The sequence below is a fragment of the Poecilia mexicana genome, unplaced genomic scaffold (genome assembly GCF_051168715.1).
Source record: "Poecilia mexicana isolate PSO_F unplaced genomic scaffold, ASM5116871v1 scaffold_6, whole genome shotgun sequence".
Lineage (NCBI taxonomy): Eukaryota > Metazoa > Chordata > Actinopteri > Cyprinodontiformes > Poeciliidae > Poecilia > Poecilia mexicana.
In genome coordinates this window covers 18687065-18703029 of record NW_028263375.1, presented here as the reverse complement: position 1 = coordinate 18703029, position 15965 = coordinate 18687065, and the positions used below count along the sequence as shown (strand labels likewise).

General features: G+C 40.8%; 1 protein-coding gene across 2 annotated transcripts in view; it reads right to left on the bottom strand.

Annotated features, from left to right (window-relative positions):
* brsk2a (BR serine/threonine kinase 2a) overlaps nt 1-14802 on the bottom strand; it is a 173939-nt gene extending 159137 nt beyond the window's left edge. Inside the window, exon 1 of one of the 2 annotated variants that reach the window (XM_088006349.1) lies at nt 14141-14802. In XM_088006349.1, the coding sequence (XP_087862475.1) occupies nt 14141-14234 (94 nt within the window). In that variant the 5' untranslated portion in view covers nt 14235-14802. The remainder of the gene's footprint in view (nt 1-14140) is intronic. The other variant, XM_014986217.2, reaches the window with a different exon arrangement.
* Nucleotides 14803-15965: the final 1163 nt, after the last annotated feature.

Here is a 15965-nt window from a genome sequence, read left to right as displayed (position 1 = left end):
ACACGCCACAGGACTTGAGGGATGCGATCAAACACCTTCCTCAAGTTCACAAAACGTATATATACTGTTTGGGTGAACTCCCATGCACCCTCCAGGACTCTGCTGAAAGTGTAGAGCCAGACCGGTGTTTCATGACCTGGACGAAAACCACACTGATCTTCCTGAATTTGACACTAGACTATCCGGCAGACCTTCCTCTCTAGAAACCCTGAACAGATCTAACAAAAGCGGCTTAGATGCATGACCCCCCTGCAGTTGGAACTCACTCCGTGGTGCCCCTTTTTAAATATCGGGATCACCACCCCGGTCTGCCAATCCATGGAAAATGTTCCTAATGTTCCCGTAATATTGCAGAGTCAATTCAACTAACACATCCCCACAAAATCCAGAGCCTTAAGAACTCTGGGGAAATATCATCCACCCCCAGGGTCTTGCCACCCAGGAGCTTTTTTAATCACCTTGGCAACATCAGCACCAGATATTGGAAAGGTTCCTAGGATTTGCTTCCTCACTGGAAGACATGCTGATGAAAATGAGGAGGTCACTGTGGCATTCTGCCCACTGACCCACTACAGCCCAAATTGAGGTCATCAATTCACAGTCTCAGCATAAACAGTGTTGGTATTCCCGACAACCTTGTGCCCAGAGCTCCGGCAAGCCGCCTCCACAATGGAGCCATGGAACATGGCCCACTCAGACTCAATGTCCCCCACCTTTTACAGGATTTGTTAAAAGCTATGCCAGAGGTGGGAGTTGAAGTTCAGTCTGACAGAAGATTCCACCAGATGTTTCCAGCAGGCCGTCACAATACATTTGGGCTTCCCCAGCATTCAGTGGATACCTCTGATCCTCTCTTCAGCAGATGAGATATCCACATGCACCTCCCTTTTCATAGCATGTTTAAAGTCAAGTGATGTGCTTTTCAATTAAGAGGTCTGCCAGACTGCCAGGCTTGTGCGAGGAAAGACAGTCAAAGACAGAGAGAGCGAAAGCAGGAACCTAAAAGAGAAAAACCCAGAGTAAAGCCAACATGCTCCTAGCCAACAATCACGTGTCTTTGGGGTCTTAATAGGCATGATCAAGACTGGACCCCTTCAGCTAAAGCAGTAAATTTTGGAAAACCAAATCATGTACACAGACATGAATTTCACCTCTCTGCAGGTGCTCGGTAATGTCTGGCAGCATCTGTCTTTTGTCTTGTTGTATCTGTCTATGCTAAAAGAGCGATCAAAAAAAATGCAAATACCTGCTCAGGGGTGCGAATAAGGAATAAAGAGCAGGGCACGTGTAGGAAGACAAATTCACAGGTACAATGAGCTCCCCCAGGTAAAGATCTGAATATTTCATAAAGCCTCATTAAGGCATGAAAATAAGAGGTTGAGATTTTTCACTGGAAGTGTCTTGGTAATAAATTCAGGTCACATGCCAGTCTTACAGAAACAGTTGTAAGCTTACAGGCATCAAACACTCTTCTTAATAACACCTAAAGTGTTCCTACTTATAGCACACAAGACATTCATTAAATCTGGTGTAAACCTTTAATTTTACTGTTCTGTTACCTAAAATAGAAACAAAATATCTACTTAGTCATGCCATACAATAGGATACTATTTGAGAACTTTGTCACACTCTAGTCCCGTCACTATCAATACCAAAATCTACATACTTTAAAAATAGCTAAATGTTTTTCCCTCTCTTTCATTTGTGTTATGGTAGATTTTTACTTCCTTACTGTGCAGAAGTCCTAAATTAAACCATCGACAAAAATCACAAAAAACTATTCAATGAATAATTTTAGTAATGTCTATATTTCTCATTTAACTTATTTATGCACATAAATAAGGCATGAAATTTCCTATCCATTTATCCATTGCCTCACTCCTCCATTAATACAAGAAACATGCTAACTGCTTATGGCACCATAAACTCTTAGCATATGTTCTGAGTCTTAAAAAACCCCAGAGAGCCTTAATTACTGATAACAAAATGTTACACAGTCAAATTATGCACACATTTAAATCATTGTCCAATTACAATTACTGTACTCCCTTGTAGTTTGTTAAAATATGATGATATGTTCTGCTCAAAGCAATCTTTCCAAGCAATTACCAGTGTTAGCCCATGAAGCAACACAAAGTATAGCTCTTTCATTAAGATGTGCTATGTTTGTCGAATTAAAATATAAAAATGAAATATTAAGATAACAAAAGGAGGAGGCAATAATGAAAATTGTTTGCTATTCAGTGGTTTTACATGAAAACATGATTGGCTATAGATGAAGTGGTCAAATTAATATCTACTTTAGTGCATACATTTTTCCACACTTAGTCACACTCACTACTTATCAGTAGTGAGTGTGATGACATTTGTGTGCATCGTGTGTGTATGTGCAGAATGACAGGAATATACTGCAGCAGGAGTATATGTAAAGATTTAATTGAATTCCTTCAGCTAGGACGGCAGCCCACAGCACTCTGACTTATCCGGCCCCGAATTGCTTCCAGTGAGATCTAATCATGCTGCATGAAATGAGCCTTACCTGAGCAGAATAGCAGTGCGAGGTCTGGGGGCTGCAGGGGAATACCTCTATTAGGGACAAAGAGAGGAAACGATAGAGGAGAGGGAGAAAGGGGTCAAGAATGAAGGCAGAAGCAAGGCATGAGAGAGAAGAGCTTAATGGAAATTTGAAAGAAATGGTTCGACTTCAATCTAAGTTAATTTGGCACGAGATGTACGCTATAATTTTCCATTAAGACCTACAGTAATCAGTTTAAATTGTTTATAGAAAGGAAGTTATTTCATCAATTTCATTCATTCACTGAAAAAAAATATCAATTAAATGCTGTTGCATTCATGTTTCAATATGGGTTTTGCAAAGTGGTACAACTTAAATATATTAGAGGATGGGTCAAGTAAAAAAAAACAATTAAAAAGGGCACAAGAAAGCTATTATAGCATGAGATCTAAAGAGATTGAAATGACAATGTTTTCCTTCAGAGTTTCTCCATCGGGTAGCGCTAACCCCAACATCTGGTCAAGCAATTCCAAGTTATGAGCCATGGAAATGAACTTGAAACATGCATGATCTCAAGCTCAATATCTAAAATAGAGTCCCATCGCACTTCTACTGCATACCTTGCATTTCAATTATGGTGGAATATATGGCATCATACAAGCTTAGCGTTTTCACGTCTTTAACACTAACATACGCAATTTGATAACTAGATAATATAAAGAAATGGATTTTTGGACATGTAAAAAAAATAATAAAAATACGAGCAGTATGAGCACCCCAACTACATCTCATGCAACAGTATCCAAACACCGTTTGCCCTGACGAAGATCCAGGGCAAGCATCTATCATCTTCTCTCATGAGTTGAATGTACTAGTAAACCCGTTTCGTTGGACCCGTTGATAAAGCAGCGAACCTGCTACTCTAACTCCAGCAAAGCAGACAGTCAAACATGTCACACAGACTGAAAGCCATAATGATCACCGTAATTCATGACTCATGCAGTGCTCCACAGATCTGCGTAGATGCATAGCCAAATGGACGAGTACTAATTTAAGCTCACGAGAATTATAATGCGTCAAAACAGCAGTGGGAGCAGACAGCCGACCAACCAAAATAACATGTTCAGAAACGGGCCACAGTACAATCCATACCTCATAAAAGCAGGTCACTGTGCTGATATTGCCACTCGTATGGAAGCACTGACAAGACAAAGTTTACCAATGCATGTAACTTATACAGAATTAAAGGTAATTTAAAAAAAAAAAAAAAAACTCACAATGTACCGTTAATGACAGGTAAGGCTTGACGATCTTTCCAAATGTCCCGCAAGGCATGAGGAATTATGTGTCAGTGTGTGTATGAGTGTGTGTCAAGCTTGCAGAGCTGCCTGGAGCAATTCTTCCTGCCATGGCTGAATCTCCTCCAGTGGCGATGTATGAGCTCCACAGCAGTCAGACACAGACAGCACATTCACGTCTGTGTGTCTGTGTGTGTGTGTGTGTGTGTGTCAGTATGTGCATAATGTGCAACTGTGAATCAACATAGCTGGGTAAGCTGGCTTTGATTAATAGTAATAGCAGGCAATGACCCTGAGAGATGCCTTACTTCTGTGACTTATTTGTCTTCCCTCAGAAACACTTCTGAGGTGCGGTTGTCCCCCCTCACTCTGTTTCTTTTTTCGCCGTTTGCCTGTGTCTCAAGAGGTGCAGCTCTCAAATACAGCCTTTTGTTTCTACAGAGAGCCTGTTTAACAACATGCAGCACAGACTTAAACCCTGACACTCAGCCACACGCACAAAGCAAAGCACCCAAAAATGCATTTTGAAAAAAAATAACTCTGTGAGGGGAAAAAAAAAAAAAAAAAAATAGAGCATCCCTTACTTCAGCAATTTCTGATGCTTTACAAAATTAAACAAAAAAATATATATATATATGTTGCTGTATTGATAAAAGCCACAGAGTTGCTGAACTAAAATTATTCCCACTTCTCTAAAGCCTTCATTACAGACTGTGATATCCAATAGTCAAATACTACATCTAGTAAGTCCAAATTTTGGGGGGTTATTTAGCAGAAAACAAAAATGTTCGTTTCCCATTGCAAAGGATTTAATAGTTTCCAGTGACATCAGAGCACAGAGAGAAAGTTAAGTGCTGGTTGGTGGACTCTCAGCCAAAGTCAAACAAAAATCCAAATAGGAGATTGTGCTTGATGCATTTTAAAAAAATAAATAAATAAAAAAGCACTCTGGACTCGCACAATCAAAATGTCATTTCCAGTTATTACAATACGTGGACATGACAGCAGATGGGACTTGGCAGCATGCTCAAAGCACTTACCCTTTTCCTGATCAAGTGGCAGAAGACATTTTTATTTGCCACTCTGCTGCTCCATCAGCTATTATCTAGGTTGTCTGTGGTGGTCTTTCAATATAAGCTCCCAAATACTTATAAAAACTGAAAAATAAACATTTCACTGTTACCCTACGAAAACCAAAATACTCCCCAATTTTCAAATGTGCAATATAATAAGACCAGCTGGCCAACATGCTGAACACTGGCTTTATTATAGGCAAGTTTATCAGTCAGAGAGGATCATCCAGTTCACGTTTCTGGTTTGTGAAGAAGAGATAGCAAATTCTCTGAAAGACACATAGGCCCAATTTCTGCGGTGTTTCACGCAAAGGGCAATGTCAATTTTTTTTATCCACAAGAATAGCCAAGACAAGTTGTTGCCATTGAAAACTTTGAAAGCATCACAATTGCCTAGCCCCAGCCATCTGTCATGCGCTGTACTCATTAAATGAGTTCACACAATTTCATTAATGTATGTTTTCCGGGAAAACAGCCCAAAGGGAGTTGCTGGTTCACGCAATTTAGAAGTTATTCCATATGCATATTCACCCATATATACACAGGCGTCATAACTCACCTGACTTAACATTCAGAAGTGCGGTCTGAAACAACAACATGACCTAAAAAGTTTTTTAATTGAATTAATAACCTGTAAAGCACAAAAGCATACAGTTTGGCATGCAGAATGCTAAAAATAATGAATAAATTATGCATGAAGGCGTCAGGTGTAACCCAGCTCAAAAAGATTTAATAATAGTGGTGCCTTTGCTAATTACAGCTTATACACACAGCACATCGAGCTTACAAACACTGGCACTTTGAAGGATCTCTCACTCTTGAACCTTGTTTATAGAGAGCTGATCCCCATAGATATGTAGCGGGGAAATAATGTATTGTGCCACCAGAAGGTAGTAGGCTAAGCTAATAAGCTTGTATTAATAGCTATGCATCGTCAATGAGCTGGAAAGTGATTAGCAACAGCACAACCAACTCGGGGTGATGTGAAAATTTCACAATATTTCTTGCCACACCAGCATGATTTCATGTAGTAAAAAATAAAATCAGCTGTGTATTTATTTTTTACCAGATATAAAGGTGAATACTTTAGATTTGACACCATTCAGTATCAGTGCTTGAAATGCTTACTTTGAAGAGAGAAATGAAGTAGCTCTCAAGCTGCATCTGATTTAAACCTTTCTACCATGAGTAAGTTAAAAAGCGGTCACTGTTTTTTCAAAAATCTGGGCATCATTTGGTCAACTGGTCAAAAGTTGCTTTAACAAGTCAAACTGAAACTGGACAACTCTAGTAAATAAAGATTTAACAACATTTTGAGGTTTAGTATTGTGAAAAGAAATAATTTTCACATGGTGGCATTAAGACAACCATATTCAGAAAAACAAAGATCAAATCTCAACTTAATTATGATACACTGCTGACAGAGTCTCTCAGATTAAATTTAACGAGGTTCTTAGTTTTTTGGGAAAAAAACTCATCCTCAAACCCAATATTCTGTATGGTCATGGGCCCATTTTTGGCATTAAGGTAGACCAATGTTTTAAGCAACCATTGTTTTTAAATTAAGAAGCAGAGAAACGAACCCTGCTTCTTATAGTTGGCTTTAAGAAGAAAAAACATATTTGATGGTTCAGAAACCTAAAAAAAAAAGAAAAATAATCAAATGTGAAAATATAACATCAGTAGTTAAGTTGAATTTTAGCAGTGCCAGGAATAATTGCTGTCTTTTTGTTTTAAATAAAAAGAGCTAGATCATTTTTGTTTCATAGTTGTATGTGAATATTGAATGCCTTGTGACCATATCATTTTTACTTGGGGATGTAGCAATACACTGACAATATACAGACAGTATGCAAATAGACTCTGGCCATGAGATAGTCTTTACATAGTCTCATCACTCACAGTTGTAAAGAAGTTGTCTTGGTAAAATAAAAATAAAAAGATTACAATTACAAAAATTGGTGGCTGAGCCTTACAATATTGGACCATTTTTTGTTTATATTAATCCCCAGCAAATGACAAAGACGCCCATGTGACTTGCATGAATAAGAAATGGCAGAAAACTGCACCAAAGTCAAGGTCACCGGCCCACTCACATATCTGATGAAGGATAAGGTACAGTTCAGAGGCACAGGCAGTGCTGGAGTGGTGGGGAGACTCATAAAGAACCCCCGCCCCTCATGCCTCCCCATTTCCGAGGAAAGCCTGCCAAGGCTAGCTGAGCTGATGGCAACTAACTCTGAGGCTCTCCACATGTGCTAATCTCCCAGATTTAAATGGGAACACAACACAGAGCACAGAGCAGGGCAAGCCGGTCTGATCCACCACCGTATGTCTGAGTACACACAGCCGCCATAGGCATGTGTACACATGCAGCGTGCATGTGAAAACAATTACACTCATATAATCGTCTATTATTATAATAAATCAAATACATAAATCCTGCAATCTGAATAAATGAAAAGCTTTAGGCACCCAAGATTGCTACGATGCAACCTTGAATGTCCACCCTTCAGACAAAAATCTGAAGGGTGGACAAAAATTGAGCCACAGATAGAGACGCTGTGATTTGACAGTAGTGAGAGCAGGAGGGAGTACCTCCTTTCTTCCTTCAGGGGGGAAGACTGGGAACCATCAAGAAGCAGGGAAACCATGACAACCAGGCAACCAACCTTGGCAACCAACCCAGCATTCTCACAGTCTGAGCCAGACAAATGGCTAAGCAAGGGTTAATCTCAACTGGGTGAAAGAGGAGAGAGACAGTCTGATTAAGCCTACTGCTGTGTACATGCAACAGACATTTAATACTCTATGCTATATGTCTTAAATGCCAAACACATCCAGCTCGACTGGCTGAATAGCTGTCAGCAATAAACAAGAAAAAAAACAACAACAAAAAAACTAAACTGTGAAGCAACAGCTAAAATACATTCACTTAACCATGATGAGAATTTGCAGCAGCATGAAAAGCAAAATTGTGTTTTTCTGCTTGCATTCCCTTCTTTCCACTCTAGAAAACAAGTTGTGTGAAATTCTAAGTAACGCAAGAAAAATAAATCGCATTACAGAAATCAGGAGCCAAACAGAAGTGGGAACCTTGACAGATGGCAAAATGGACGAAGTGGAGTGTGCGAGTGTGGCGCGTTTCACTATGACATGGGGGAAATGGACCATAGCACTCTGATGTCCTAACCTCGTTCTCCATGCTACATAACATTGCAGAAAAGACACTGACTGCGCTGGGCTAGGTTAAGAATCAAATAGGAAGTGATGGAGTCTGTCCAAAAATAAAAAATACACACAAAAACCCCTAAACACACACCCATGATCACCCACTGAGATGTTTCTATTCACTGACCTCCCATCTAAAGATTGAGCTCCATCCCTCCCCCACCCAATATAAAGATGAAAAATCAGGGAGAAGCAGAGAGTCACGAAGATGATGATCAATACGTTTCCTTAATTAATAACCTCCAGAGTCAGAATGTTCAGGACCACTTCATCCTCTCAGACTTCAAGGCTTTTCTCGCCTCTATTCCCACTCCATTTCCCTCCCTTTGCCCCGCCTCGCTCCTCCCCCATTCTCCACCTCTTTCCTCATCATTAATCTCTGAAAATCATTGGCTACATACATTCCTCCAATCGATGCAATTCCACTGAGGTCTTGTCTGATTTACCACATGACTGAATTCCTGTATGAATCTGAACTGGCCAGAGGAAACGGAACTGAGAAAGAGAGACGGAGGACGAGGGAGACGAGCCTGCTTACATAACCTTCAGCAGAAGTCCCAAACGGCAACATTTGACACGAGAATCCAGATTTGATTTAAACAAAGGGGTGACCAGCCACCCCTGAACATGACAATAACTGTGTGAACAGCATCTAAAGCTTCACACACAGGAGTTGTTAATAAAAGTTTTTTTTTATTTTTAATTCAGTTCAAAAACACCTAATTAGTCCCAAAAGGGGAGTTTAATGTTGTAAATCCTGTTGTGCAGCGCTCAAAACACAGAAGAAATAGACAGCATATGTAGCTAACACACAGGCACACCAGCATCCCACTATTTAGGATGCATTTCAGGGCTGAGGGAGTCGAGCTCTGGCTCTAACCAGACAGTGTAACAGCTGAGACCATGCTGGCTTGGCTTCCTGCTCTGCAGCTCTGATCCAGCCTGCTAACACAGTGAGCAACCCAGCTGGGAGTAACATGGGACAGCCTCTGGGTCAGGGCTTCTCTGACCTGAATGTTTGAACAAGCCCACGAACAACACAGGCCCATCATTGCAGATCTTTAGTTCTCCACTCCTCCCCCCCGCCCCAAGTTAGAGTAGCAACTTTTCACCTGCTTCACAATTATCTTAAACAGCACAAAAGCTAAGGGTCAACGAGAGCATGAGCACAGCCACAACTCATGCCTGACTGAAATGCAATACTTCACTGTAGATTTGCCGAGTAACTTTTTATTGACAGCATAAACTAAACGTTTCCTTCTCCCTCGTCCTCATGAGGAATACCCTGTGTCGAGTGTGTGAATTTCTTGCAACTGAGAAGAAATCTTTGAGAACAGCAACCGACCTAAACCTACCATACTGCTTTAACAGTTGTACAAATGCTGCACAATTTACCAGATAGCCAGACTCAAAATGAATGCATCCACTTGTTTGCATTAATGAACTAGGCCAAGTCAGAGGTTTTTCTACACCAATATACAAAAAAAACAAAACAAAAAATGCACAAGCAGACCCCAAAGCTGCAAAGAGTTAAGTCCAGTGAAGTCCACAGAAAGAGTTACAACTTGGCAAGTCTTTCTTCTGACATGAAGACAGCAAGAACAGCAGGATGCTGGTTTAAGTGCATTGTACCAGAGAACCCCCAAACAAAAAGTCCTCAGATCCCAACAGGGAGTGCTTAAGAGACAAAACGATCAAAACAATGTCACAAACAGCTTTTTGTCAAATAAACGGTAAACTTGAAAGTCCCTGAAGCAGAAATGACTTTACTATCAAAACCTTCATGAAAAGTATAAAAAGATCCAGAACAATATTTTAAAAAAGGGATTCACAAGGGATTAACATTTCATGTTTTTTTTTTAAACAACAGGCTTTCTGTTCCTCTGTTAAACAACCCTCAGGAACAAAGTAATGGCAACTCAGGGTAGTATTTAACACTGAACAAAGCAGTTATTCAGCCAGTCTTAACGATATTAAGCATTTTCCAGGCTCACAGTGCCCTTTCAAAGCATAATCAAGTAACTATGTTGCCTTCAGTCGTTATAAAAATGATCTACTTTTCAAAAATAACTTAAAAAATTTGACTTCAGAAGTTGATGCCTGGAAATTGGCCTCCATCTTTTTAGGAAGTTCCTGCTCTGGCACTCTATCAGCATGTTGCAAATTTTGAGATTTCTTTTTATTATTATTTTCACAAATGAAAATTTCTCTCTTTTTTTTTATAGATTAATAAGAAGCACAAAAATTAGCAATATATATAATCTAGTGTCTATTGAATTCTGCCTTGTTCTTAAACAAAAATTTCCCCAAAAGCATTGCTACAATTTGGGCTCATCTTGTGCTCATGAGCCCAACATATGGGTTTATCATATGAGTCGAATTTAATCTTGCACTCCTACCAATAGATCTTTAAATCATGACCACCCACTTCATAATAACTAGTTCAAGCCCTTCACCAAAACAGCCCTGATTAGTCAGCTTTTACACAAACACACAGTTCCATAAAGTTTAGCGTATATATAAGGTTTTTATGCCACAATGCCAATAGATCTTCCCACTTACTTTTCTGGGACATTTGGAGAAAAATTCCTAAAGCCTAATTTTACAAGTTAGAGGTCATAAATGGTCTTTAAGAGTAGTCTGACACAAAGAAAGACAAAAAAACAGGTCAAAGTTACATAATAAATAGCTAAATCCCCAACATGAAATTGTTCTACTCACAAAACTAAGCAATTATTAAATCCTGGGCTTTAAATGTATTTATCAAAACAAATACACAGATTATTTTATGGACTACCAAATGTCTTCTCAATTTGAGGCGAGCACCACAGAGTAGAATGACAGCTTGAATGAGCTGGGTCAGATAGGTCAATAAAATGTTTAGGTCGGCAGCACATGTCAAGATAACACCCCTGTTCGCTTTGAATGTCAGTAGACAATATGTTTTGATGTTTGCCATATACAATAGAAAACCTGCACAACGTCCATCAAATGGAAACGCAGTATTGATCAGGTTCTACCAATCAAAAACAGAAACACAAGCCTTATTCTTTTATAGCTTAAGCGCCAATCAGCAGGCAGCCAGGCAGACACTCCATATCTGCAGACCTTTTCAGGGCTGAATGCACACCTGACAAAGGGGGAGTCATACAAACACTCTGCAGAAAACTAAAGGGTAATGGTGGTCTCCCCTTTAGAAAAAAAATACTTGCTCAAACCAGCAGGACAAGCATTTTGGAGAAGATCCTGGAATTCATACAATCCATTTATTAGTAATGAAACAATAGTAAATATCCGCTGTTGTATGCAGTGATAAAGAACTGCTAATGTGCTAAGCTAGGAGAGGACAGCCTATGCAACCTTTGTGCCACGTGAACGTTGTGAGAGAGAGCGCTGTGCGGATTTTAGCTGTGTAGGGGGATTAGATCAGGATCCAAATCAGAACCGCCATGGTGGCAGTGTGTGTGACTCAGGACATGCTCTAATCACTTAATGAAAAAAGGACCTGCACAACTCCTGAGTTGAAGAGCCAGATCAAGAAGACGTCTTCCGCTTTCCCTCCTGTGTCAACGCAAGCCAACCCTGGCCTGGGAACCCTCCCAAGGGGATTTAGCTCACTGGACAGTCCCTGCTGCCAGTCACAATCGAGCCAGGCCCATTGGGCACTTATAGTTGCCAGGCCAACCCTTTTCACGGAGGCCTGGGAAAAAGATCTGACAGATTAACAAATGGTTAACAGGCAAATGGATGTTCCACACCGTCATTAATCTGAATAGATTTGGCATGGGTAAAAACCACAGCAGAAAGAAAGAAGAAAGATTCAGATGCCATTGGCCAAATCATTTTTCCTCCCAACATAGTACAAGCAGACTTAGATAATGCTGTGTTTTCAGTGGGTTCAAAGGAGAAATGGAAAAATGTTACCAAAAAGCTCGTGAAAGTGAATTTTACCATGTGTCCCTGAAACTCTTAATATGTTGAAGTCAAACATGTCTAGCTGACCTGTAGCTTGCATTCTTCCACCCACATGGAACCAACATCTGAAGTGAGCATGAAAAATCCATCAGAGTTGGCCCCGGCTCTCCCGTGAACAGAAACGATGATCTCAGTGACACCACATAATTAAACGTCTGTACCAAGCAGACGATACCAGCTCGATACTAGCACAAACACCCATTAGGGAGGCTGCAGTGGGCAATGAGAAAGCAAGACGAGTCTGAGGAAAAGCTCCTCCTGCAAGCAAAATAAAATTGAGAGGGTTGCATTTATGGAAACAAAAAACAAAAAGCAACTTCAATACAGCCTGAAACATATCATAACCAGCGTTTTTGCTTTACTGACTTTTTTTTTTATTTGAAAAAGTATAATCAGAGCTAAAATAATTTTATTTTTTAAAAACAAAACAGAAGCTATTATTTCTACTGCCTATAGTTATTTTTACTATTACCTTGATGTTAATGCAAACAAGCAGAACAAGACATAAAACTAAATGTTATATTAGCTCAGTCCTCCTTTGCATTTAAAATTAGCTCATTTTTTGATGGCATTGGTTCAACAAGGCATAAGGAATATTCTCTAGAGATTTTGATTAATGCTGCATGTCTGATTCCACTGCATATCAAACTTGCTCTACTGAGCTGAGATATGGTGAAGGCTATTAAAATACAGTGATTTTATTGTCATGTGGGGGAAAAAACAGCATGTCTATGGCAATATTTATAACAGCAAATATATACAGTGTAGATGAGAACCATTGCTAAACAGCAAGTTGGTGGCCAGGTGAATTAAGAGACCAGGAGAATATTTGGAAGAAAGCATACTGTTTAGGAGTGCACAAAAAAAAAAAAAAAAAAAACATTTACACACATGGCAACTCAGCGTGACCAGCTGGACTGAGCTGGAGAAAGTAACGCCTATTGTAGCCATTTTAGACAACAGATGGGAGGAAAATCTACCCATAGATAGACGCGCAGAGGAGAGGAAAAGTCCAACTCTCTCCCCTCATTTTAAAGGCTGGAGAGCTTTGAGAGAGGGAGCTGCAATCAGTCCTGCTATTTTCTGCCTACACACACACACGCACACACACACACACACACACAGGCAGGCAGGGCTGTACCTGCCTCTCCTTTCACATGGCTCTGCTATTTGAGCCCACGGCGTTCTTGCTGTCCAGTCGCAAGCGCCGGGGCTGCACTGAAACACTCAAGCATCTCCTCAGGAGAGCATGAAACATCACCGGCTCCTGTTCCCAGGGCATCATCCTCTGACTGCACAGCACATGTGCTATATGCAACTTCAGAAAAATGCACCGTCACTGCTGTCCAGATCTAACAGAAAGCACGCGCTTCTCATTCGGGAAGCCCACACTTACATCCCCATGAGGGGTGCATGAATATAGATTAGTGTGGCTCTGCAAGCAGCTCGTGTTGTGTCAAGGTGGGATGTTCTGCTCCGAATTGCAGTCGCTGCCTGTAGGAGAAACGCCTGCCTCTCTTTCTGGCTCTCCGTGTGTGCCTGCGGACTAAGAATAGATCAATGTATCAGGCAAATCGGGATTAACGGCGTTGTGCTCCAATCACAGAACACTCAAAGGGTGCGCAAACAAGCAGGAGGAGCCGTCCCGGATAACAAACACGCACACATAACAAAAAAAAAAAAAGTTGATTGTCACTGCCCTTCGCACTGTCATCATGTCTGTTGTTTGACGCTGTTCCACACGCAGATTCGATCCAACGCCAACGCACAAACGAGGAAAACCCATGTAAAGCGACACCAGACACACATCCTTCCTCATCCTACTATGTGAACAATTATTATGTCAGACGACTGCTGACAAAATGACAAAACGCACCAGTGTCACACGAGGACTGGGCAGGTGTTTCGTAACTAAAGCATTTAGTTACCGCTCACCTGCGCACACCAAATTTCAACTCGCCTGCGGAGCGGCTTGAAAACAAATTGTGCAATTAAAGAGGGGGACTGGAAGGAGGGGGGGATGCGGACAGCAAGCTGTCCCAACTAACCTGTCTGTCCTTTCCCGAGCGTCTTCTCCAAACGATAAGGTCCCACGTAATTGGCGTGCTGGGCACCGCTGTTGTCTTTCCCGGACGATGACATGTCGAATCTCTTCAAATTAGACACTTTCTAATAAAGCGCACGCAATTAGACACTCCTCGCTGGAGCTCTGGAGCCGCCGCCGCCGCCGCCGCTCTTTTTTAACTCCACAGCCTCTTCTCTTCTCTTCCTCTCGCTTCTTCTGCCTCCTGGTCCCTACCTCACTCGTTGTTTGAGGAGGTGAGGTTCTCTCTTTTTTCTGGGTGCTTTCCCCCCTCTCTACAGTCGCAGGCGAGTCGCAAGTGCCTTGAATATCATTGTGGGGGTTTAAAAAAAAAAAAAAAGAAAAGAAAAAAGAAAAGCAGCGCTGCCGCTGTGCGTCTGTGGGAGGTGCTGCCGAGCGGCCGTGAATGATCAGCAGTGGCTTCAGCCAATCGAAGAGGAGAAACCGTCTCCGCTGACCAGTTCCTCTGCCTCAGAACAGTTGTTTCTTTTCACATGACAGCTACAACTTGTGATTGTTAAAGTTTAATGTAATTAAAGTCAATATACATCCGATAATACCTCTATAAAAGCGTTGTCCAGAGACCATTAGCTCTTGTTGGTTCAAACTTTGTGGAACTTGATAGCATGCTAACGAGAAGGGACTCATCTAAAACACAAGGCACGTGAACGCGACAAAAACAAAAGCAGGTTTTAACTTTATCGAAATTATCATAGAAAACATTTCATAATATTTTTAAGTTCCAAACAGTTATCTCTTTTTTATTATTATTATCATTTAGGCGCGACTCAATAACCTGACACTAACATGCTCTTTAGGAGAAGTGAATCCTGATAGCTGGGTTGTTTCAGAACAGCCATTGATACAGCTTTGGCCACTGTTGACTTTCTGTACTTCTTTTGTTTTTCTATAAAAAGTACACCTGTCCCAGAGCTGCATTGTTTAAATGTATCTCGTTCCAGAATTGAGCCACTCATTAATGCATTCCCACCATTATTTTTTGTATTCTCTTTTTGTTTTTATTTGACTACTACTTCTATCTTTAAAAGTATTTCCTTTGTCAAACCCTTTAATGGAGCTCTTGCTGCCATTTACTCTGCATTCTCTTCATTGTTCTGCCCCAAAGTCCTCTTGACTCGGTGCTGATGTGGTGTTCAGCCACTTCTGTTTGCTGGATAGAAAACGTTTATCATTATTCTTTTCACATCAAGTTTCTACAGTTCACATCACATCTGCATTTTAAGGTAGTTAATCCATGGCTTTAAAAGGGCTACAAAATGAGGCGTTTTTCCATGCTCAAATTAAAAACAGGTTTAAGGTGATTGTTAAACTGATTATCGCATTTCTCAGCCCTTGGTTTTAAGCATCCTAGTGCAATGTTAATTTGGGTTGGAGCAAATATGTTAGGAATTAATGTTAGGGATCATTTAAAGTTGATGATGAATATGCATAATTAAATACTTTAGCGTGGGAGGTGATTTAGACAAATGTTTGGAGGTGAAAATGTCTGGATGAATAAATAGTGCCAACAGTAACTGAAGCACAGCGAGCCTGCAGCTCTTAGGGCTGCGTTTGCTGTGGGCAGTGTTCTTCAGCTACGTGGCTCTAAGGTCTTGAACCAAACTGCATCCCTGAAACAAAACGACAATTACTCCAAACAGCACCGTGCCCAAGAAAGTGTTCCAGCCTTCATGAATATTTACACGAGCTCCATTTACTGAAGGTGGTTTTAATGCTGCTGGAAAACCACAGTGCATGACAGTTTCTCATCCCTCCTCTTTCCTGTGTCC